This window comes from Xyrauchen texanus, chromosome 31, assembly GCF_025860055.1.
Source record: "Xyrauchen texanus isolate HMW12.3.18 chromosome 31, RBS_HiC_50CHRs, whole genome shotgun sequence".
NCBI classification, from domain to species: Eukaryota; Metazoa; Chordata; class Actinopteri; order Cypriniformes; family Catostomidae; genus Xyrauchen; species Xyrauchen texanus.
In genome coordinates this window covers 21,353,132-21,376,937 of record NC_068306.1, presented here as the reverse complement: position 1 = coordinate 21,376,937, position 23,806 = coordinate 21,353,132, and the positions used below count along the sequence as shown (strand labels likewise).

At 37.9% G+C, this 23,806-nt stretch overlaps 3 protein-coding genes across 5 annotated transcripts in view; 2 read left to right on the top strand and 1 right to left on the bottom strand.

Moving 5' to 3' along the window:
• LOC127624715 (protein phosphatase 3 catalytic subunit alpha-like) overlaps positions 1 to 17,199 on the top strand; it is a 70,460-nt gene extending 53,261 nt beyond the window's left edge. The window contains exons 7-14 of the mRNA XM_052099568.1: positions 7,163 to 7,240; positions 7,432 to 7,526; positions 8,246 to 8,371; positions 9,235 to 9,312; positions 9,762 to 9,846; positions 10,944 to 11,041; positions 12,703 to 12,750; positions 16,139 to 17,199. Coding sequence (XP_051955528.1) covers positions 7,163 to 7,240; positions 7,432 to 7,526; positions 8,246 to 8,371; positions 9,235 to 9,312; positions 9,762 to 9,846; positions 10,944 to 11,041; positions 12,703 to 12,750; positions 16,139 to 16,314 — 784 coding nt within the window. The 3' untranslated portion in view covers positions 16,315 to 17,199. The remainder of the gene's footprint in view (positions 1 to 7,162; positions 7,241 to 7,431; positions 7,527 to 8,245; positions 8,372 to 9,234; positions 9,313 to 9,761; positions 9,847 to 10,943; positions 11,042 to 12,702; positions 12,751 to 16,138) is intronic.
• The window catches only part of LOC127624720 (tetratricopeptide repeat protein 1-like), a 472,844-nt gene that overhangs the window by 276,645 nt on the left and 172,393 nt on the right, over positions 1 to 23,806 (bottom strand). The gene's annotated exons all lie outside the window — the stretch shown is intronic.
• On the top strand, positions 18,206 to 23,674 carry LOC127624724 (endothelial cell-specific chemotaxis regulator-like). Of its 2 annotated transcripts, none has more exons than XM_052099581.1 (10): positions 18,206 to 18,703; positions 19,058 to 19,132; positions 20,216 to 20,341; positions 20,477 to 20,515; positions 20,753 to 20,836; positions 21,030 to 21,152; positions 21,234 to 21,332; positions 21,414 to 21,447; positions 21,596 to 21,666; positions 21,791 to 23,674. In XM_052099581.1, the coding sequence occupies exons 1-10, from the start codon at positions 18,646 to 18,648 to the stop codon at positions 21,889 to 21,891; spliced, it is 810 nt and encodes a 269-aa protein (XP_051955541.1). In that variant the 5' UTR covers positions 18,206 to 18,645; the 3' UTR covers positions 21,892 to 23,674. The 2 variants fall into 2 exon arrangements, with proteins under 2 accessions (XP_051955541.1, XP_051955540.1); XM_052099580.1 differs by having other exon boundaries at positions 18,211 to 18,703; positions 20,213 to 20,341; positions 21,791 to 23,673.

Below are 23,806 nucleotides of genomic sequence, written 5' to 3'. Positions count from 1 at the left end.
TTTCATTTGCATTTTGCAATTGCGCATAAGAAATCCTGAATGGAAACGCTTGATATGTGAAAAAAAACGAAACTAAATCTAAATTAGCTTAATATTTAATGCGCTAGGACAGGGTTCCTCAATGTTTGACCCATTCACACCAAATCCATGAAGATTTTATGAGACAAACTTCAGATGAAAGGTCTATCTGCAGAGTCCGTAAAAAATAAAAACGAACAACTATTTCATCCCCTTTAAAGTGGGTGGCGCTGTTGCTGTTCTACTAACATTTATACCAGTCTCCTGCCCTGCAGCTAGGAGCTCCTGTGCAGCTGTCAATGCTAGAGATGAATATATTGAATGCATTTATTTACCTAATTTAGCATAACTGTTTCATTATGTTCTTTCCATGGTGTTAATGCATTCTGAGGAGTATATACTCTGTGTTTTTATGCGAGTAATATGAGTAAAGAGCGCTGTTACATAAATATACGTCCTATTTATATTTGCTTATGTATTTTGCTATGAGTATTTTCCAAATGAACTCCCGAAGCCATCTACTCTTTTTATAATGCCTGGAATGGATTAATGCCTGGAAAATATAACACAAGGTACTGTGATACAAATGCACATGGAATTATATATATTAAGAATAAATTAAATAGGATCCTTGCTAGCTCAGCGAGTATAGACGCTGACTACCATCCATGGAGTCATAAGTTTGAATCCAGGGCGTGCTGAGTGACTCCAGTCAGAATTCCTTAGCAACCAAATTGGCCTGTTGCTAGGGAGGGTAGGGTCACATGGGTAACCTCCTCGTGGTCGCTATAATGTGATTCTCGTTCTCGGTGGGGCACGTGATGAGTTGTGCGTGGATGCCGCAGAGAATAGCGTGAAGCCTCAACACATGCTATGTCTTCACAGTAACGCGCTCAACAAGCCATGTGATAAGATGCTCGGATCTCAGACTTAGAGGCTACTGAAATTCGTCCTCTGTCACCCAGATTGAGGCTAATCACTACGTCACCATGAGGACTTAGAGCACATTGGAAATTGGGCATTCCAAATTGGGGAGAAAAGGGGAGAACAGAGACCTACAGAGCTGAAATTTTCTTCTAAAAATATTAGTTTGTGTTCTGCAGGAGAAAGAAAGTCATACACATATGGGATGGCATGAGGTGATGAGAGAGTTCACTCTCTCTATTTCATTCACTATTTGTCGCAAAATCAACATAACATAACGTACATAACCCATTTTTCTATACATCAATACATCCTTGTTCACATTATTATATTTGTTCATCTTTATACTGTATATAGGCTACTTGCTATTATTCTCTTATCCTCCTCTCCTAATATTTTCTTGTCCTTTTTTTCTCCCCACTTACTTTTCTTTTGATATTATATTTATAGATTTGCTCTCTATATTATATTTCCCATTCTTTTTTGTATTTACCATTTTGTATTTATGTATTTATCATGTCCTTATCCTCCTTTTCTTTTCGTTTTTTGTTGTTGTTTGGAACTTTATGTAGTAGTTTTGTCTGTCTCTTTCTGTATATGTATAAATGCAATAAAAATAAATAAACATTACATAAAAAAACATTGTCCTCCTACCTTACACTGCGCAGTCTCTTGCCGTGCTCTGCCCGCTGGTGGCAGGAAAACCATAAAAAAAAATCTCAGCTGGGTCCATCTGGACCAGTTAATTCAATCACAAATGCAGAGCCAGGACCCAATCGCAGCGTTAAAAATATATATATATAATTTATTAAATGCAAAAATAAAGGGAAAAACTCAACCAAAACTTCCACAAGGGGAAAAATAAATATTAACAACACATAGGGGAAAAATAACAATACAGGGCTGGGTCAGAGGGAAACAGGGAACCAGGCCCAACCAGACCGGACAGGGATGGGATGAAAAACATGACCAACAAACAGGCAAGACTTACTAACTAGACCAACTGGAGACACAAGACCAACTGAGTAACATAAGACACAGAAGATGAACTGGCACTTTACAGCACACACAAGGATACTAAAATAGGAATAGAAATCAACAGGTTAACAAGACAGGGCAGGTGTGTCTAATAAACTAATATTGAGCAAACAAGGTGGTGTGGTATGGCGTAAGACAGAGAGACATATGGCGATACAGAAACAAATCAAAGCCATGTGCTCTCACGGGACAATGAAACACCCGAATGGCATGAACGCACATCACAAAGACAATAAGGCAGTATACACTCATGCCAACCGACAAACAATGCGATGCCTAGCATTCTCACACTAAACAAAACCTGAGCGTACACCGTGAGGCAAACTCCACACGATGCATGCAACAGGCAACAAAAACAAGACAGGACACCTGTGCGATAGTTCAGCCACACACAAACACGAAACTTCAGATCGAAGTGACTGAACCAGTACAACATAAAGACAGCTTGCGACCCAGTCGCGCAGTGCAAAGAGAGCGCATGTCTGTCCTCGAGAGACAGACATTGATTATTGATGAGTGCATGCCGCCAAGATGACAAGTGCAATGTACTCATGCCAATACAGTACACGACATGGAACATGAGTGTCTGGATCCCAACACCAAAACGAAAACCGAACCAGACAGAAGGGTCAGGATCCAGACCGCATGCTCCAGACATGAAACAAGACCGACCGAAGAGCGCATGGTAGGGAATTCAACCGAAACCGTGCGCTCACTCAAAGACAGACAATGAAACACAAGACAGACATGGGACGTTGATGCAACGGTTATGTCAGACAAAAACCTAAACTGACAGTGACAAGACCGTGACATGCCTAAATGACTTGTCGCCTAAACAGACTTCAATAATTACTAGACGGGTTCACCTGAGCCCAAACAGACATGTTTCTTAGGGGGCGTTTACTTAAGATGTGCTCTTGTGTACAAAAATAGCTAGACGGGCTTAAAGGAATGAAACAGAATGCAAGGGTCTAGTGACTCGTTCTGGCTGTTTTAAGAGTTGGAATATTTTTAACTTGATATGCAATATTAAAAACGAAACACTCGTGGCTGTATGCTCAAACAACAGAGACACTACGCATCAATGATGCCGGTGGGAATGTGTATGGCTGTAGTGGTGGGGCTTTAAAGTGGATAAATGTAAAGATGCAACTTTCGAGATCATGTGGGTGATTCTCACAAAACCTTAAAAGAAAAATGCCCTGGCTTACACAGAAATTATATATATATATATATATATATTTTCTTTTTTTTTTTTGCATATTGAAAATGAAGCCTATCTTTAGGACCTTTAAGATTTTTTACATTGTGACATTACTTTAATGACCGTTGCACACATTTTACCCCCAATTCTCATTAACGCATTGTGACAAAGTTGGTCATTATGATATTCTCATTACCGCAATGTGAAAAATTATAAAGAAATTGAGAAATTGGAGGGAAAAAAGTTATATCTCCCTTGGTACAGCTTTTCATTTACTTTTGTTGATTTTAATTGAAAAAAAAAATAATCATTTTACAACAGCATATTTTCAGTGTAATGCTATAAAAAAAATTACTTTGTTGCAGTAATGAGAATCATCATTGAAAACAATGGGAAGGAGTAAAATGCCTTGATGTGTTACTGTAATTACAATTGCAAGATAAATATGCTAAAGTGTCCAGAAAATAATGGCACAATATAAACTATTTTTATAGTACTATAATGTCGGCTTAATTTTTCATGCAAAACATATATGTGCGTGTGTGTGTGTGTGTGTGTGTGTGTTAAATTGTGATAGTTCACCCAAAAATTACAATTCTCTCATCATTTACTCACCCTCATGCCATCCCAGATTACTTTCTTTCTTCTGCTCTGTTGGTCTATTCGATGCAAGTTAATGGTGGCCAGAAATATGAAACTCTATAAAGCACATAAAGGCAGCATAAAAGTAATCCATAAGGATTAAATCCATGTCTTCAGCTGTGAAATGATAGGTGTGGGTGAGAAACAGATCAATATTTAAATAATTTTTTACTATAAATCTCCACTTTCACTTCCACATTCTTCTTCTTTTGTTTTGTTTTATTTTTGGCAATTTGCATTCTTCATGCATATCACCATCTACTAGTTGTGGCTGGTCAAAGGTGAAGATTTATATTTATAAAAATGACTTATTTTTTTATCTTTTTCTCAACCACACCTATCATATCATAGATGAATTTAACAACTGCAGTCATATGGATTACTTTTATGCCGCCTTCTTGTTACTTTTGAAGATTTACATTTCTAGCCACCATTCTCTTGCATTGTATGGACCAAGAGAGCTGAGATATTCAGCAGAAAATCTTAGTTTGTGTCCTGAAAAACAAAGAATGTCATGCACATCTGAGATGTCATTAGAATGTCATGCACATCTGAGATGTAATTAGATGATGAGAGTATTTCGTTTTTGGGTGAGCTATCCCTTTAAATATGACAAGGACATTTTCTTGATCTGTTTCTTCAGAATCACTCACTCTCATATTGTTTCAAAGCCATATTACATACTTTTTCATAAAACTAAAAAGGATACAGTGTGATAGGCAGAGCGTTAGTCTCAGTCACCATTCACTTTCAATGTATAATTAATCAATGGTTAGTGAGGCTAACAGTCGACCTAACATTTCCTTTTGTGTTACACGGAATAAAAAAGTAAAACAAGTTTGTAACAACATAAGGGACATTATGACAGAATTTACTTTTTGGGGTGAACAATCTCTTTAAAACATTGCCACTGAAAATATAAAACACAATATATACCTCACTAATTGACTAGTCAGATGTTGGATGTCTAGTCAAACATTATGACCCATTCATAGTATTTTGATACAGCCAAACAGAGTTTAAATGATGGGGTGAAGCTGTCAGATGAGTTGACAAGGGGGAATGCCCTTTCACCCTCTGGATCTCACTGTAGTCAGTAGAAAGAATGAGATGGAGGGAGAGAGAGTGAAGAGCCCTCACTGTGGCCAGCAACGGAAGCACATCTCTGTGATCTATCCCACAATCCCCAAGGGCTTCGCAGGGTGGTGTTGCCATGACGACCCATTTCCTCTTCCTAAACTGGAGCGAGAAAGAAAGAGAAATGGAGAGAAAGAAGTGATTGGTAGAGAGCTGTGTTAAAGAAGCAGTGTCCCTTCATTAGGCAATGACAAATCAAGGAAAGAATAAAGAACAAAAGACAGGGGCTCTCACATTTTTTTATGCACTCTCTGGATTGTAAGCAAACAAACGCACCACTCTGTTAACACTTTCACGCAGTGAAGGTGAGATTTTGCTTTAAGCTGCACATAAAACCCTCTGATAGGCTCATCTCAGGTATATTAAACTGAAGGCTCTATTAGTTGTTGACTGGGCACAATTATGAATGTTCACTTTGTACAAGCTCTTTGTTCAAATCATGCGTGTATTTATTGTCTTTTAAAGAATAAGTTCAACCAACAATTAAAACTCTGTCAGCATTTACTCACCCTCATGCTGTTCCAAACTTAATATCCTTTTTTATCTTTCATGGAACATAAAAAGAAGTTTTGCAGAATGATCACGTGACTCGTTTCCACAAAACAAAAACACATAGTGAGTGTAAACAGGTCCAATAGCACCATAAAAAAGTCTATATATCACCTGCATTATATTTCAATTCTTCTGAACCTATTTGATAGCTTTAAGTGAGAAACAGACCAATATTAAGTAATTATTCACTGAAAGTCTTTTTTTGTGCTCTCAAATCTCATTCACACTCATGTACATTCAAAGATTGAGCTTCAAAACATGTTGCTCTGCATTCACTGAAATCACTGGTTGCTGAAATGTTTTGAATTGGAAGTACAAGCACAAATATGAGTGATGTACAAATGAGATTTGAGAGACCGTGTGTTCCACAGAAGAAAGACATGGGTTTGGAACAACATGAGTGTGTGTAAATGGAAGAATTTGTATATTTGGGTGAACTATCCCTTTAAATGTGTTTTGACTATCCTTGACAGTGAGTGAAATTGTGTGCAAAACCACTGAAAACTAATCACTTCAGGTGCGTACACACTGCCAGCGACTTTATCGCTGCAGGTCGCCAGTGGCTGGCGGTGAAGTCGCGAGTGGGTGTTCCCACTACTGGTACTAGTACTAGTAACGTTTATAAATGACATACACGGATGCCATTCCATTGCTGTTGACAGCGAATCTCTTTTCTTGCCACTAAAAACAAACATGTTGGAGGGAAAAGACTAAATATAAATGGAATCAGTACATAAAATGCTTTATATCAAAGATGAATGAGAAACAAGGCGTGCTGTTTGCCATAGCGGCTGTTTATCTGCGGCGAAAATGCAAATGCCGGTCTGTCTGGGTCCATAAAATCTCCCCGATCTCAGATACACATTTCCACGCAGTATTTTTCTTAAAAATGTCCTTGTACGTGGGAAGAGACATATCTTAGAGCACTGGAAAATTTCTAACAGCAAGAATTACCCTTTCATCCATCTTGCCGTTACTGCAGGAGCTGAGAGAGAGAAGGATCACGTGAGCTCTCCCGTCTTCTCTCCTATTGGCTGTCGCTTCCGTTAGTCGCTCCAAAGTTGAACTTTTCTCAACTTTGGAGGTGACGTATTTCCGCTTTTGAATGGAGCTCCACTCGCCCCGTAGTCTGCAGCCAGCCCGACACGCCCACATCTAGCGCCAACGGTCGCGACAGCTCGTGTCGTTAGAAGTCGCTGTGCTCGCATTGAAAATGAATGGTATTGAGTCGCTGTCGCGCGCGATGTCGCTGGCAGTGTGTACGCACCTTTCAGGAGCTGTTGGGGCATGTTTGTGTCATATAAAAGTGAGTGTGAATGTTTGATGTCAGAATAGATATACAAAATGCATGTACAAAAAAAAAATAATAATAATAATAAAAAAAATGGAAACTTAAAATCAAGAATATTGGCAAAAAGAGACATGAATGAGAATTCTGAAACCCACAGTAGAGCACAACGCTGCCCCTGCTGGACACATGGTGAACTGCACTCATGTTCATTCACACAAAAATGTTTTGGTGGCTGACAGTGGAAAGCACAGAAAAAAACAATACAACATTAATGAGACATGTCCACTTATGGTTTCTGAATACTGGCTCTCATTTTCAATCTCGTTCTCTTTTCCCACTTTCATTCGCTGTTGCAGTTATCCAGCTGTCTGTGATTTCCTACAGAATAATAACTTGTTATCAATCATTCGAGCACACGAAGCACAAGATGCGGGGTATGTATTTCTCTCTTTATCTATCAATCTTTCTATCTATCTATCTTTTTGTCTCTGTCTGTGTCAAAATTGGTACTTCTATTAGTTTATCCTCCCTTGCTCTTTTGTTATATTTTTTTCTTGCTCTTGATTATCTAATGTCTAAATTATCGAGAAGGTTTTTAATCCTCTATCTTCTCACTCTTCTTCAGGTACCGGATGTACAGGAAGAGTCAGACCACTGGCTTCCCTTCACTAATTACTATCTTTTCTGCACCAAACTACCTTGATGTTTACAATAACAAAGGTGAGGTTTTCTGCCACCTGGTGAGTACTGGCTTTTCCTGACAGTGAAATGTGTGCGAGTGCGAGAAAAACAGAGCATTGTGATGAGAACAGAGAGCGAGATGAGAGCGTAGGCAGGAGCATCAGCTTGAGTGACTCCATCCATGTTGTCTCATCATCCGTTGATGGAACAGGGTCAACCTCTCAGCACTTCCATCTAGTGGAGGCTTGCTGTGAACATGCATGTTAAAACATACACAACTGATGTACTGTACATTCTTATGTATTTATGTCATGGCTGATAGACACGTTTTCTTTAGACAGTTCATTTAGCTTAAGTGTTATCATATAATCATTTATGATACAACTCTCTGGAATAATTTATTCTGATTGTTCAATTGTGCTATTCTGCAGTCAAATATGTTTGTACAATGACTGCTAAACTGCACATTTGATTGTTGTTCCTGGCAACTAATCTCACTAGACAGTGCTAGCTTAATTTCTCTTTGCGGACTGTACATTATCCCTTACGTTTAGCAAATTGACTTGCTTTTATTCCATAAACCTGCATGTACTGGAGACACAATTAAGACAACAGTTCCCCCAGCCTTGCGTCAGTCAATTAGGAAACAGCCCCAGAGGCTCAGGAAGTCAAACTCTCTTGAGAATATTTCTCATATTATTGATTTGTGCATACTCAAATGCTGAAGGCTTACTAACACTTATTATTCACTTCCGCAGCTGCCGTTCTCAAGTACGAAAACAATGTTATGAATATCCGGCAGTTCAACTGCTCCCCTCATCCATACTGGCTGCCAAATTTTATGGACGTCTTCACCTGGTCACTGCCGTTTGTGGGGGAGAAGGGTACGACAGGCTCACGTTGGAAGACACCACACTCAATCATGGAATATTTGAACCAAATATGACATTTCTGTCATTATTTACTTACCCTTGTATTGTTCCAAACCCGTATGCTGTTATTTTTTTCCGTGGAACACAAAAGGAGAACTTCTTTAAAGGGATAGCTCACCCAAAAATTTTATAGTCAAAGATTTAAAGTGGAGATTTAGAGTAAAAAAGGACTTAAATATTGATCTGTTTCTCACCCACACCTATCATATCACTTCTGAATATATATATTTAACCACCGGAGACATATGGATTACTTTTATGTTTGCTTTATGTGATTTTTGGAGCTACAAAGGTCTGATCACCATTCGCTTGTATTGTAAGGACCTACAGAGCAGAAATATTCTTCCAAAAATCTTTGTTTGTGTTCTGCAGAAGAAAGAAAATAATACACATCTGGGATGGCATGAAGGTGAGTAAATGATGAGAGAATTTTTGTGTGAACTATCCCTTTAAGAATCTTTACACAGCTCTTACAATACAACAAAAGGGTCACTTTGAAGGGTCACTTTATGACAAGAGTTGTGTAAAACATTTTCATAAATTTCTACTTTTGTGTTCTACAGAAACATCAGAAACAGCATATGGGTTTGAAATGATACAGAGTTGAAAAATAATGACAGGATTCAAATTTTTGACAGTGCATTCTACATTCTGTGACTATATTCAGTGTTTTTTTGTTAAAAAAACATACATCCAAAACAAACAAATAAATGTGCTTTTGCTAAGTGATTGCAAAGTAAAATTTCAGATGGGTTCAAATAAATGTCTGTTGGTTTGACATGTTCTGTGATTGACTGTCTCTGTTGTCCCCACAGTCACAGAAATGCTGGTAAACGTGTTGAGCATCTGTTCTGACGATGAGTTAATGAATGATGGAGACGAGATCTTTGACGGTGAGACATCCTCTTCTCTCATTCCCTTCACCTTGTAATCTGGCCTTTGGATACACATGACGATAAACATGATTGATGAGTTCACCAGATAAGAAATTATTATGGTTTCTTTATACATCTGGCCGTTTCTTTGACGTCAAGTACATCCTGAATGATGACTCATTCAGTAGTTCTTTCTGTGTCTTTCCTGTTGTGCCTTTAAGGCCCTGCAATTGTTGCAAACTGTGTTCGTAATGGCACTTAAGTTTTGTCTTTGCACTCCACTTTACTGTCCTCAGTGAAGCACCGAAATAATTGCCACCAACACAATATACATATTTTCTTGTGTGTCCCTTTAGTAAAAAAAAAGGACCTGCCAAGATCGTAAATGGTAATCAAAATGTAAAAGAAATAATGGTGTTCAGTTTCTGGTTATACAGTTTGAAACAACTTTTTATTTCCGCCCACAGCCAATGCAGCCGCTGCTCGGAAAGAGGTGATTAGGAACAAGATTCGTGCCATTGGGAAGATGGCCAAGATGTTCTCTGTGCTCAGGTAAAACAGGGGCTGAGTCATTCAGTCTGCGGTCAAATGGGTAACACACTAATCAAACCATTCTTGAGTCTCGGAAATAATAGATAGGGGAGAGATTTCTTAAAAGCAAGGCGTAATTGATCTCAAATACACTATTTTATACAATATTTCATACAGTTTTATTCTGAATAGAGTATTGCATGTAAACAGTGGCCTTAAGAATTATTTTGATATTTAAAAATGTATGAATGTTTATATATAATATTAAAAAAAAGAAAATAATAAAACCAAGTGCCATTTATTTTTAAGAAATATAACACAAGTGCACATTTTAAGCAAAACATTTCACAAAGAGAAGTTTGTTAGGTTTTAAATGACAAAAAAATAGATATATTGTTAAAAATGTAAACAAAAAGTGTTGTGGTTATAGATTGTATCTAATGCATTGTTATTCAGACATTTATACCTGTGACTAAAAGGAATAATCTGGGTTCAATACAACTTAAACTGAATCAACAGCATTTGTGTCATAATGTTGATTACCCAAAACAATTATTTCATCCCTCATTTTCTTAAAAAAAAAAAAAGGAAATATTGCAGTTACAGTGAAGCACTTATGGTGGAAGTGTATGAGGCCAGCACATAAATGTTAAAATCTCACTGTTTCAAAAGTATAGCCACAAGACATAAACAATATGTAAAGGTATATTCAATTTTACAACTTCATTGCCATGATCGCATAACGCCAAAAACCCTAAAATGACTGTAAAAACAACAATTTGAACATTGCAGCTCGAATAATACACAACTTTTGTGCTTTTATAAAATTTTTCAAAATTAGTTTCACATTTCTGCCTTTTAACCTTCCAAATATTGGCCCCATTCTCTTCCGTTGTAAGTGCCTTTTTTTAAGAAAAGGCAGAAGTCAAAATAAATGTTTGTGGTAATCAATATTATTCCACAAATGCTGTGGATTAATCTTAACTTGTATTGAACTTGGAATATTCCTTTAAGTGTCCTAAAGACTACAAATTCTTCTTGGAACCACTGTATAAAACCAAGGATGTGTGTGTTGTATTTGTGACATTATTTCTCATGGTTATATCCTGTCCTTGCAGAGAGGAGAGTGAGAATGTGTTGACCCTAAAAGGCCTGACCCCAACCGGCATGCTGCCCAGTGGGGTGCTGTCTGGAGGCAAGCAGACTCTACAGAGTGGTGAGCACATGACCCAATACTGGGCCTGTTCCTCTTTTGGTTCCTGTCTTCCTCTATCTCCTTATCTCTCTCTCTCTCTCTCTCTCTCTCTCCCCCTGTAGTTTACTGCTTCTTTTTATTTTATTTACAGCTCTAATGTCTCTATACCACCCTCAAACTGTAGTGTCTGTTTTTGTTGCCATTCACAGTGCACCTGGTATTAACATTTGTTTCAGGTGATCTGATCACAAGTGTTCAGCACTAAATACAGATATAGCCCCATTTGCAATTAAATCACTCAAACCTCAAATGAAGGTGGTCAGAAATCCACGTGACCACATCAAATTTGTAGTGTAAGTGCTAATCCATTCCAAACAACATAAAAATGCTGCTTACTCACCTGTCAATCATACCCTTGCATTTTAAACTTTGCCTGTTATGTACGGCTTAAAAGTAAACTGCCATGCGAGACAAAGAAAAAACAGAAAAGCTAATAGATGTATATGAATAACACCCTCTCTACACCAGATGCGAGAGCAACAAAAACAAATCACTCTGATTATAATCAATGATGCTTCTACACTGGATGCGGAGTCATGACCATTTAGCACTGCACTCGCTGGCACTACTCATGCCATCAAGACAAATAAACAGTTTAGATTGTTTGTTTCGTGTAGACAGCCTCAATTCATTGTGGCGCAATGTGACATCACTCGCGTCCGGTATAGACAGGATGTGAGACTTCACAGATTATTTTAAGTATACCTGATATCAACAAGATTATGTGTAACACACACATCCAAAGTTTTATGGTATTCAACCAAAATTTTTGTTTCAAGTTTTGTTTTGTTTTGTTTTGTCATGCATTCAAAATTTGATGTAGTCGTCACAAATACAAAGACCCTTTCCCCTTTAAAAGCTGACGTGGTCATAGGAGACGCATGTTACTATCAGGTGTAAACAGTGATCTGTCTTGGCTAACTGGATTTTAAAGTGATAATTCCCCCAAACATGAAAATTCTGTCATAATTTACTCACCCTCATGTTGTTCCAAATCTGTATGACTTTTTTTCTTCTGTGGAGCACAACAGGAGATTTTTTGCAGAATGTTCAGTCTCAGTCACCAAACACTTTCATTGAAAAGAAAAGCGATGCAATAAAAGTGAATTATGACTGATGATGTAAGTTCCTTACCTTTTGTGTACCACTGAAGATAGATACAGTCATACAAGTTTAAAACAACATGAGGGTGATGACAAAATTGTCATCTTTTGGTGAACTATTTAAAACCCGGTTTAAACCGGGCCTATGTCTCTTCCACCTGTCTCTCCATCTGTCTCTCTCTGTATGCTCTGACAATCTCCAGGCTTCGTGTTCAGCATGGACACATTAGTGGGTCAGTTTACCCATTGCTGGTAAACTGGGATAAGGTGAGAGTGAGTCTCTTTAAAGGCCTTTAGGGTGTCTAGAGCCCAGGAAGTGTAGAAGGATGAGAGTGTCTCTTGTAGTGTGTGAATGGCTGAGGGGATTGTCTGTGTCTGTGGTCCATAGTCTGGTTGGCATGCATGCATAACGCGGTGATGGCCCGGTGGCCACCGCTGCTCGTGCACCACCACTGCCTATACGTTACTGCTGTTGCATGGCTTGTTCAGGTGTAACACATTCCCCTCCTCTCCCTCCAGCAACCATCGAAGCCATTGAAGCCGTCGAGACAGAAGAGGATGGAGAAGGTAATTCCAGGACATTAAGCTCAGCCACACTCTGTCGCTATAGTGATAGTTTACTCAAAAATTAGAATTCTGTCATCATTTAGTCACCCTCATGTTGTTTCAAACCTGTATACCTGTCTTTCTTCCATAAAACACAAAAGATGATGTTAGGATGATGTTACTAAGTGTCAGTCACCATTCACTATCATTGCATATTTTTTCTGTTCAATGAATGTGAAAGGTGACTGAGGTTACCATTCTGCTAACATCTCCTTCTGTTTTTCATGGAAGAAAGAAAGTCGTACGGGTTTAGACCATCATGAGGGTGTGACAGAATTTCCACTTTTAAGTAAACTATCTCTTTAACTGCTCTATCCAACCATACAACACACCACACAGACAAGAAGAGCCACAAGACTAGAAATGTAATGTGCACCGATCACTATGAAAGGGCACAGCACATGTCTGGGAACAGTTTGGTGATAGGTTGGTCATAGGTTGGCTAACGCTTACTAACACTATCTTGCTAACACTAACTAACATTTTGGCTGTGTCCAAAAGTGAAGGCAGCTGCCCTGCTCTCTCTCTGCCCAGTAAGTCAATGATTTATAATGCAGCATTTTAGTATGAAGGCACCTTTTGAAGAAACTGGTTTCAAACAGACTTCCAAGGCACAACATCTACAATCTAATGATCCAAAACAAATTCAAATGAGCTTTAGCAACAATAGCTAACAAAGCAATACTAGCTTAAAGAAATAATTGATGATAATACTGTTATTCAGTAGATAATAAAATGTACGACATTCAGGCACTCCATCGGACACCATTGTTATTCTTTCCACCAACTGCCTAATCCCACAGGATAGTGGGTTATCATAGGCAGTGAAGGATACATGTATATTAAGACATCTTTGTTGACAGAATGTTGTGCAAATGTTGGATTTGGAGGTACCTTATTACCTTACTACTCTGTTCTCTATCTAACTGTAAAGCTGTGAACTATAATTATTTTCAAATCAAGAAGCTGTTATGTTGTTAACACACAATGGGCCTTATTTATGAAACACAAGCAGTACATATGTGTGTGAAAATTGTTAGTAAAGCAAATCTTTAATACTGTAAATTTTCTCCTTATGTTGCATGAATAAGGCCCAATAATGATAGTTATGGTGTTTTTATTTGGTTTGTAATTTAGTCAATGACAAGAATTTAACCAAATCTGCTGTGCCCTTTTTGAGTGGTAACATTAAGGGAAAATGTATTTTATAAACTGCATGATGGTTTGAGATCTAAACTGGAGGCATGATTATTCTTTTATATGGTCTGTTGTGTGCTGCATTTCTTCTGGCCCTCATCATTCAAGTGTGGGTGTAGCATGTGGTAACCTCAAGCGGGAACTTTCTCAGCCAACCAGAGTGTGTTCCTTTTCAGCACCCTCTCACTCTCTGAGACCAGATCATCTCAGTGATACGCACACAGGGATGACTCAAGGGGTTTTTGAGTATTGGCTGGAAAAAACAACACAGAGTTTGTAGTTGATATTAGTTAGGGCTGCATTATTGTTGTTTATTTCGCTTGATATTGTAGTTGCAAGAATTAATTTAATTGTACGTCAGTGAGTTCTGGTCCTCTAATCTCATTGGACACTTAATTGTTTGTATCACTCCACTTGTCTGTGTTTTTGCAGCGCTCCAGACAGGCTGTCAATATTTGCAGAGGTTGATGCTTTGGCTTCGTTTGGGAATATTTTTGTTAGCAGAGCAAAAGTACATAGAAAAGGTAACTGACTATATATATGTGTCATGGGGGGCATGGTCATGTGTCGGTCTGTTGGAGAGAGAGTGGTAAGGCTCGTCACCTGGTTCACAATGATCTTTAACACCTGTCTCTCTGACTCTGATGCTGTGGCGTGGCTCTTAAGTCTCCCTCCACCATCACTATAACGAGAGACAGGTGTTAAAGATCATTGTGAACCAGGTGACAAGCCTTACCACTCTCTCTCCCGCAGACCAACACATGACCACACCCCCCATGCCACAATATACTGTAAGTTACTTTTTTTTTATAGAACTGCTTTTATAAAGAAATTGACAGGTGACATTTACACAACTAGCTCATTGTATCAGTTGTCGATAGTGATGCAGGCCTATAAACTTAAGTTTAGTCTAAGTAACACAATGTCAGTGTTAGGGAAACTACTTTGAAACTGGAGCTTCCCAAGCTACAAGCAACATAACTTAAAGTAGTTCAGCTTCAGTAAAGCTACTTTTTTAAAAAGGTAGGTAGCTACACTACAAGTTAGTAACAAAAAGTAGTAGATTTTTTGTAAGGGTAGAGCAACAACATTAAATTGAAATTTTATACTTAATATAAACCTTATATTTTATATAACTGAGTTGTAGTGATAAACAGCACTACTTACAACTAAATATTTCACTTTAAAAAAGTCCCCTTAAGACTGCGTAGGGGCTCAAGTGAATCAGTGAGTCATTTATTTGAACTAGTTCATTTACATTGAGCTTCCAAATGAACCAACTCACAAAATGAATTGGAGTTCCCAATGCTAAATATAAAGGAATAGTTTATGTTAACCGGTTTATTCACATGAACTGGATGAAAGAACTGATTTACTTTAATGATTTGGTTTACCCAACATTACATATAAGAGAGAGAGGACAGTTTAGGTGTTTGATTATTCCCTCAGCTCTGTTACTATGTAATTCAGTGTACCAAATAAAGCATTTTGTGACCCCACAGCGATACTCGTTGGAAAAGTAGCATGTTACTGGAAAAGCTTCACTATTGTGAACATAGCTGAGTTACTGTCGCTCTACTGAGAAAAAAAAAAAGATAAGTTAGTAGTGCCATTGTAACATTTTGGGGAATAACTAATTAAAACATTGCACAAAACAATGGGTATTTTCCGAATGGCATTTTTGCTCAATTGATGGGCACTTCGGGAATGGAAATCACTCGATGGGTTGTTTCAAACTAAAGTAAGAAAATTATTTATGATCTTCAGAGTGCCCACATTAAGAGTCCCGTCCTTTGGTGTAAGTAGGGCAACTCACTTGTGCTTGTAAGTAGGTAGTAGGCCCAATGTCTGTGATTGGTTGCAATGCTCACCTGCTGTTCATAAACTTTGCAAATTGAAACCTTTGACACTACGGGAGCAGACATTATTGGAATGCTAAATTACACTTATTACGATTAGTTTATCAAGGCAGTCGGAATTGTAATCTCAACCATTGTTTGATTAATTGCAGGTTAAAGAACGTTAAATGTCTAAATATGTAAGTTTGAACTTTGAATTGCAGAAAGCAAAGGCCTTGTGGTGTTCTATACTGGAGATTGATGAGAAACAGAAGCGTTGCTGTTAATTATGGCCTTTTCCTGTCTCTCCACAGCCATCCGTGGCTTCTCTCCACAGCTCAAGATCGCCAGCTTTGAAGAGGCTAAAGGTCTGGACCGCATCAATGAGCGCATGCCACCCCGTAAGGATGGGGTCAACCACGTGGACCACTCTATGGGCAAGATGAACATGTCTGAGACCAATGGCACTGATGACAACAGTAATATCTAGTGATGAAGTGGTTGCCCACTCACGATTTGTGGAAGGACAACGCCAAACCAATGATTTAAGGCCTCCTGCTTTCAACAAACATCCAATGACATAACACCACCTTCACATCCCTCTCTGTTCCAGTGTCCAATTAGAGAGCTGAACTATCCAACTTCAAATCTTTCACTGAAATGTGCAGGAGGCGGACTGTTTTTTTGCCATATGTTTGCCGCTTTAAAAGTTTACAGTTTAAGCGGATACCTTGCTGATTTGGCAAATCCCTGCCATTTTTCAGGAGTGGTGAATGGGAAAGGAGGGGGTGGGGGGTGATATGCCTCTGAAGAGCTGAAGGTGTCTTTATCAGAGAGAGGGCGGTCTCAAGGGCAAAATCTGCCAGTTCCTTTTTGACTACGCCCACATGTCAAATGGGCGGGATTTAGGAACTCTCTCTTAAGCCTGATCCATCTAGTTCATCGGTGTGGGTGACGAGCTGGTACCAATTACACGCACACTTTTTCCTATTTTTATTAAGAGTTTTTCTTCCTGATCCCATCTCACAATGAAATGATCTCTCTGTTTGAAATATTTTGCTACTAGTATTAAACAAAAAATTTAAAATGTTTGTAAGAAAGGACATTTAACAACTAAATCTTAAAATGTTATTACTTACAATGCAATCTTGCCTGGGAGTTTTTATTTATTGATTTCGTTTTTGGTAAGATGCCATGAAGCGGTTAAGGATGGAGCATAGTGGTGCTGTTTGTCTATTGTACACTCTTGATCAAACCAACCGTCTGAATGGGTAGGAATTCTCCCGTGGGAGCTCGAGTTTGACTTTTGGTGCCACCCTCCTGATTGTTTCTCACCTGCCTGTAACTTAAGAGAGACAATGCACATAGTACATTTCATAAGTCAAATAAATATTATATATATATATATATATATATATATATATATATATATATATATATATATATATATATATATATATATATATATAATTATAAATATATTTAAATATATGATTATTAACTATGATTGAGGACAATGCTTTTTAACAGCATCTATGGTACTGAACGCATCAGTGCATGCAATTAAGTTCCTTGTTGATATGTGAAATTATAATTGTGATGTGTTTCAAAATAGTAGAATTATTTCCCTCTTCAAATTATATTTGTAAAGGTCTAGTTTGTTTTTATATCTCTATAAATATTATTTTGTAATCTTTTATTTAATTTATCTTATTTCATTAATATCATTTTATTATCGTTGAATTTATTTTTGTATAGTTTTGCTGTACAGGCACTGACGCTCTTTCTGATGTGTGTGGGTTTTTGTTTTGTTTTTCCTTATTTTTCTGTTTTTATCTCTGTTCAGTTGGTGTACAGAAGTTGTTCAGTAGTGTGAATGAACATATTACTCAGTGAAAAGCAACATTCAGGCTGCCAAAGCATGATCGCATGGTTTATTCAAATGTAAACAAATTGATCACAAGGACAATTCAGTGTCTCTTTGAAGAGGAAAACTATAATATCATTATGATTATCTTGACAATAGTCTTATTATTCTTACAATTAAGCTGCGGTACTTTAATTTACACTGTTTTCTGATCCTTGTTTGGTCCAGATGTGGTTTATTTCAAAGAAGGATTTTTATGGATTTGTGACTATTATTCTTGTAATTTGCTCTGGAAATAAGTTTTCGCATTTGACTTCCTAAATGAAAACACACATTGTAAGCATGCCCTATGGGACAAATCACTTTTTTTACTCTTGAATAAAATATGCATGAACTAATAATGTCTTCCCCGTTTGCTGTTGGACTGAAGTACATTTGATAATACAGATAAAAATGATTGTGGTCTGCTAAAATAACAAAAACAACGATTCATCACACTGAATATCTAGAATTTTAGTCTAGAATGGAAATGTAATTTAGAATTAAGCACTTCTGATATATGTAAAACGATAGTGTATACGGTATTATGAGGGCTTTTTTTCCATCAGGGCATCCACCTGCTTCCTGCTATTCTTCCACAGGAAACTCGGGGGGCCACCGCAACCTCTTCCTCAAACCAAGGCACCCACTGACACACACCCATACACACGCTTCTCAGCAGGACTTCATATTACTACGTGCTTTCAGCGCAGGAAATGGTTTTGGAGATACTGATTAAAACTTCAGCCAAATGCAGACTCGCAAGAACATTTCAGGGCAGATTAACTTCTCTGTTTTTCTCTTTTATACACATACATAGGCATCATATCCTGATATCAGGGATACATATTCCCAGTGACAACTTGTATTTAGTCCTGTGTAGCCGGATGAGTGTAAAACCCTTTGGATTGAGCCATGGAGCAGTTCTGTCTTCTCATTGCCCTCGTTGCATCTTCATCCATCATCTCAGCAGGTATGTCCATCAGCAGAAAATGTGCGTCTGATTCTAGAGCTGAACCTGCATGGTTAGGGTTTCATATTTATTTATTTTTTTTGTCCTCATGACAAATATGCTAAAGTTGGCTACAGTAGTTGTAAGTAAAGCTAGTTTGTGGAAAAAGATTATTTAATAATCCAATTTTATACTAGTGGTCAAGGTAGGTTTTATGCTTTAGCTGCACTGTGCCTCAAATTTGATCATATCAGTTAAATATTGAACTCAATTAAATCTGCACCCAAGTAATGTATAGGTGAAACAGAATAAATGTAGTATTTTATTTATGCATGTGTGTGTGTTATGTGCTTTTTGTTCCTATGGGACCTATAGGAAATGACACAAACATAAGTGCAGCACCATCAAATACTGCCACTTTGTCTCAGTGGCCCACTGATTCAAGCATAAGTGAGTTGTCTATCATTTACTTCCAGTAACAGCAAACTTGAACAATTAGGAGTCCTTAGTTTACTGTAGTTTAGATTATAGAAATTAAGCAAATGTATATCCACAGCATTAAGTAATTGTTGCTATATTTGCATTTGGTTGATTAAACTGAACACAAGTGTAACAGATTGAAGGAATACTCTCAACTTAAACTCAATCAGCAGGATTTGTGTAAAAAAAATAGTCTGGGTTCAATACAAGTGTAAAGGGAGTTCAATGGAAAGGAGGAGGCAAGAACCGGCTTGACAATATAAATAATATTTTAATGAAAAACTTTCTCTCTCTCTCTCTCTCTCTCTCTCTCTCTCTCTCTCACCATTATCCCTCTCTGAGGCTTAATTAGCCTGATAAGGGACCAGGTGTGTAAAATCAAGACCATGTCACAACAAATTAAGCTCAATCGACAGTATTTGTGGCATGATGTTGATTACCACAAAAATTATCTAGACTCGCCCCTCATTTTCTTAAAAAAATCTTTGTGAAAAAGGCACTTAAAATTAAAGTGGGGGCCACTTTTAAGAGGGTTTAAAGGCAGCAATTTGAAGCTTATAATTGTATAAATTCTTCTGTTAAAACTCATGTATTATTTGAGCTGTAAAGTTGTTTAAATGGTCATTTTTACAATTAAAATATATTTTCGTGGTAATCAACATTATGCCACAAATGCAGTCGATTGAGCTTAACTTGTATGGAACCTGGAATGTAACTTTAAACTTTATTTGTATTTTTGCTTTGGGCCAGGAGCAAACATATTCTTCAGCTGGTCTTATCAGAAGTTGTTGCATTGCATTCTAAAACACTTTTCCTGAATGTCACAGAAATTTGAGTTTTGTAATGGCAAACGACTGAATTATTTAGTATGAATAGCTCAAGTATGATTCACTTGAAATGGGCCACAAGAGGATCTATAGGATCTTTCTATCCCTTTTGATCTGGGCTTTTCTAATTATGCATTGGAATACATATATATCCTCTATGAACCAATGCAACTTTTATTGATATTCGGCATATACTGTTCATCCTGATCTTGTTTCATTTCAGCAGTCCAAAGATCTTTCGAACAAACAGTGACTCCCAATCCTACATCTCACCATGAGAATATTATGACCAGCCAAACCTCTAAACCAGTAAGCACAGCAGTCATAGTCCCTTTATCTTCCAGCCTGACAGGTAAGAAACAATATGAACTGATATTACTTCAGTAAATATACTGTATTTGCACATATAACATTGAGAAACCCTACCCTAATCGGCTCGCACCAACAAAAAAGTTAACAAATTGAAAGTTTCTCTCTATTTCACCAGGCAGCACTGTTGGATCCAGCCTCTCTTCATGCACATCAGGTTGCAAATATTAACCACTGTAAAAAAATTTAAAAAAATTATAATATTCAGAACATATGAGGAGATTTTAACCAGGTTGTCTATAGCTGCAATGTAATTATTTAGCTTGTTAGGAAAAGTTAATGTTTTATCTTGTCTACTAAGTGAAATTTAAATTACTCTAAGACTTTATTTCTTAGAAATACCACAGCAAATGTTACAAAAGGATGAAAGGTCTTTATTATGTAATCATTACAGGGCATTCCGTTACGACATCAACACCAGAATCCTACTCTGACACCAGTCAAAATGCTGTCTCATCCTCACTGGCCAATACAACAGGTCCCACCTTCTTCTTCTGGCTAATTTTAAAGATTCCGGGTCCATAGCTTGAAAAATAGCCAAGTGGAAAATCTAGCATTATTATTGCTTATTTGAGCAGTCATAAATATTGTGCAGTACAATCAAGAAATTGAAATGATTTCCAATTTTTAAACCAATTTTCTTTCTTGCACTTTTGCCCTGTGTTCCACAGGTTTTCCTAAATTTACAAAGACTTCAACTCCAACAATTCATTCAAACACTTTAGGAGGAATGACAGGATGGACAGCAGCACCTACGCAGGCACCAGACAACAACCTCACTATTCTTGCCTTTGGTAGGTTTAACACTGATAAGCTCTCATGATAAACATATTTTGCCAGTGCTGGAATACTTAGTGATTCTGCCCCAACTGCAGGTTCGATGAGTTTTATACTCATTTTAATTGTTGTCATGGTGATATTGGTGACCACTATCAACCTCATGGGATGGTGTCGAAGCACAAAGCAGCAGGAGGGTGGGTTCTTTCTTACTGTGACTTTTAATATACATTTACTCATGACTATTCTAGCATATAAAATTACATTTGTATCTTTAGGTATTAAAAGCTGCAACTCTGTGGTGCCTGATAGGTAAGGACTTACAAAACCAACAAATGTGACTGTAAGAATGTGCAGTTATTGTGTTCTACGTATTTAAGTATGAAAGTTCAATTAAGCTAACAGATCAGAAAATCTGTACCCTTGTAAAGATTAAACTTTTGTCTCAATTTTAACCAAGCAACATGACCAACAACTGTGAGAAAGAGAGCATCACTCTTGTCTCTGTGAGGACAATAAATACAGACAATGGTAAGAACATGCACAAATATTGATTGATACCAAGATAATATCACGCCATCCTTCCATTATTCTAAAATAAGCAACTGTACATTTGCTACTGTAAGATTTCACCTTTATTTTCTTGTTTCTGCAGAAACAGATTTGCCCCAGCTTTCTTCAGTTTGCTGCACTATAGTAGACAATGAAGACCAAGAACTCAACAGAGACCTGCTGGGCATCAAATGCGGGCTTTAATTTCACTTAAATCACAGAGAGAATGACAAAAGATCCCTCTTCATGTTTATTTGATATATTTATGAAGTTGCAAAAGTAGGTTCGGGAGGAGCGCGCTCATCAAGCCTGCCAATCATATCCCAAGGATTTATAAGCAGCTGCTTCTCTCACACCATTGACTATTCTTCCGGCATCCCAATGCCTCCCCATCTCCCCCTTTATATTTCATAATACCTATACAAGGTTTTTTTTTTTAATTGCCTTTCTTTTCCTTGCTCTAGACAGCAAGGAAAAGAACAGGAGGTTCAAGCACAGGACTGGTCTTCAGTCAGACTGTCACGGTCCTGTCACTCTGTCAGTTTGTTTTTTTTGTCTGACAGGACTGTGGTATTATCATCATATGTCTGTCATGTGTTTCATTGTCTATCTTTATGTGAGCGTGCGGTTTCGGTTGAATTCCCTGCCGTGCGCTCTTCGGTCTGTCTTTTTTCATGTCTGGAGTATGTTGTCTGGGTCCTGACTTCCTGTCTGGTTCAGTTTCAGTCTGTGTCGGGATCCGGACACTCATAATCCATGTCTGTCTTTTATTGATGTGGGCGTATCGCATTTATGTCATCTTGGCAGCATGCACTTGCGTCAATATTTTATGTCTGTTTCTTATGAATACGGCTTGCGTTGCACTGCGCACCCGGGTCTTGAGCTGTCTTAATGTTGTGCTGAGGTTTGGTCACTTTGGTATGAGATTTCGGGTTTGTGTGCGGCCGAACACTTGCACAGGTGTCCTGTCTTGTTTTTGTTGCCTGCTGTGTGCATCACGTGGCGTTTGATTTGCAATGTACGCTCAGGTTTCATTTAGTGTGAGAATCCGTGGAATGCTACGCATTCTCTTGTCTTGTTTGTTGGTTGGCATGAGCGTACATTGACTTATTGTCTTGGCGATGTGCACTCATGCCATTCAGGTGTTTCGTTGTATTGTGAGAGCACGTGGCTTTTTTTTGTTTCTGTATCGCCGCATGCCTCTCTGTCTTGCGTCATACCCCACCTCCTTGTTTCCCCATTATTAACACCTGTCTTGTTAACCTGTTGATTTCTCTACCTAATTTAGTCTCCAGGTGTTTGCTGTCCAGTGCCAGTTTGTCTTGTTTCCAGTCTTGTGTGTCTTGTGTGATCCAGTCGGTCTTGTGTTGTCGTCGGTTCTGTTTGTTCCTCATCCCATCCCATCCGGTCCGGTTGGTCCTGGTATTTCCAGAGGGAAACGGGGAGTTTCCCTCTGCCCCAGCCCTGACTTGTTTGTTTTCCCCAATGGGGTTTTTATGTTTGTTTTCCCCCTTGTGGGAGTTTTGGTTGAGTTTTTCCTCTTTATTTCGTATTTAATGAATTTTATTTCTTCAACTCTGCGTCTGGGCCCTGTCTCTGCATTCTCTGACACAGAATCTGACTCAAGCCCAGTCCTGTGCTCAAGCACAGTTGTGGACAGCATGCCAAATCTGTTTACCCTAATGCATTCCAAGACTATATGGACAAGTTAAATCATGAAATAATGTTTATTGTATGTGAATAAATATGCATTTGGTCAGAGTGCTAATCACACATTGTCAACAACATGCTTATAGCATAGAGTGATGCACTGCCTATAAAGTGGACCATAATACTGCCCTCATATATCTTGGCAAATCCTTCATTATTAAATAAAATGTCTGTTCCATATTTCTAAGATATTACAGTGCATTTGTTTTCAAATGTCAAGTATTTATACACATTATATTATTCGAAAAACATGTTTATTGGGAAGAATTTTGCTTGTATCAGCTTACTATCTATAAGCTGTGATAGGCTATTGGACAATATGGAAAAAGTCTGAAAGAAAATCATTCTAATGTATGGAAGCTGGACACCGCCACAAAATAAAAGGATAAAATACTTTATTTCTATATAC

Excerpts from the sequence above, each read along its gene's own strand:
- LOC127624724 (XM_052099580.1), top strand. The coding sequence starts at position 18,646 with ATGGAGCAGTTCTGTCTTCTCATTGCCCTCGTTGCATCTTCATCCATC. Across the intron at positions 18,704-19,057 it reads TTCATCCATCATCTCAGCAG|GAAATGACACAAACATAAGT; the intron begins GTATGTCCATCA and ends TGGGACCTATAG. Across the intron at positions 20,837-21,029 it reads CTCACTGGCCAATACAACAG|GTTTTCCTAAATTTACAAAG; the intron begins GTCCCACCTTCT and ends TGTGTTCCACAG.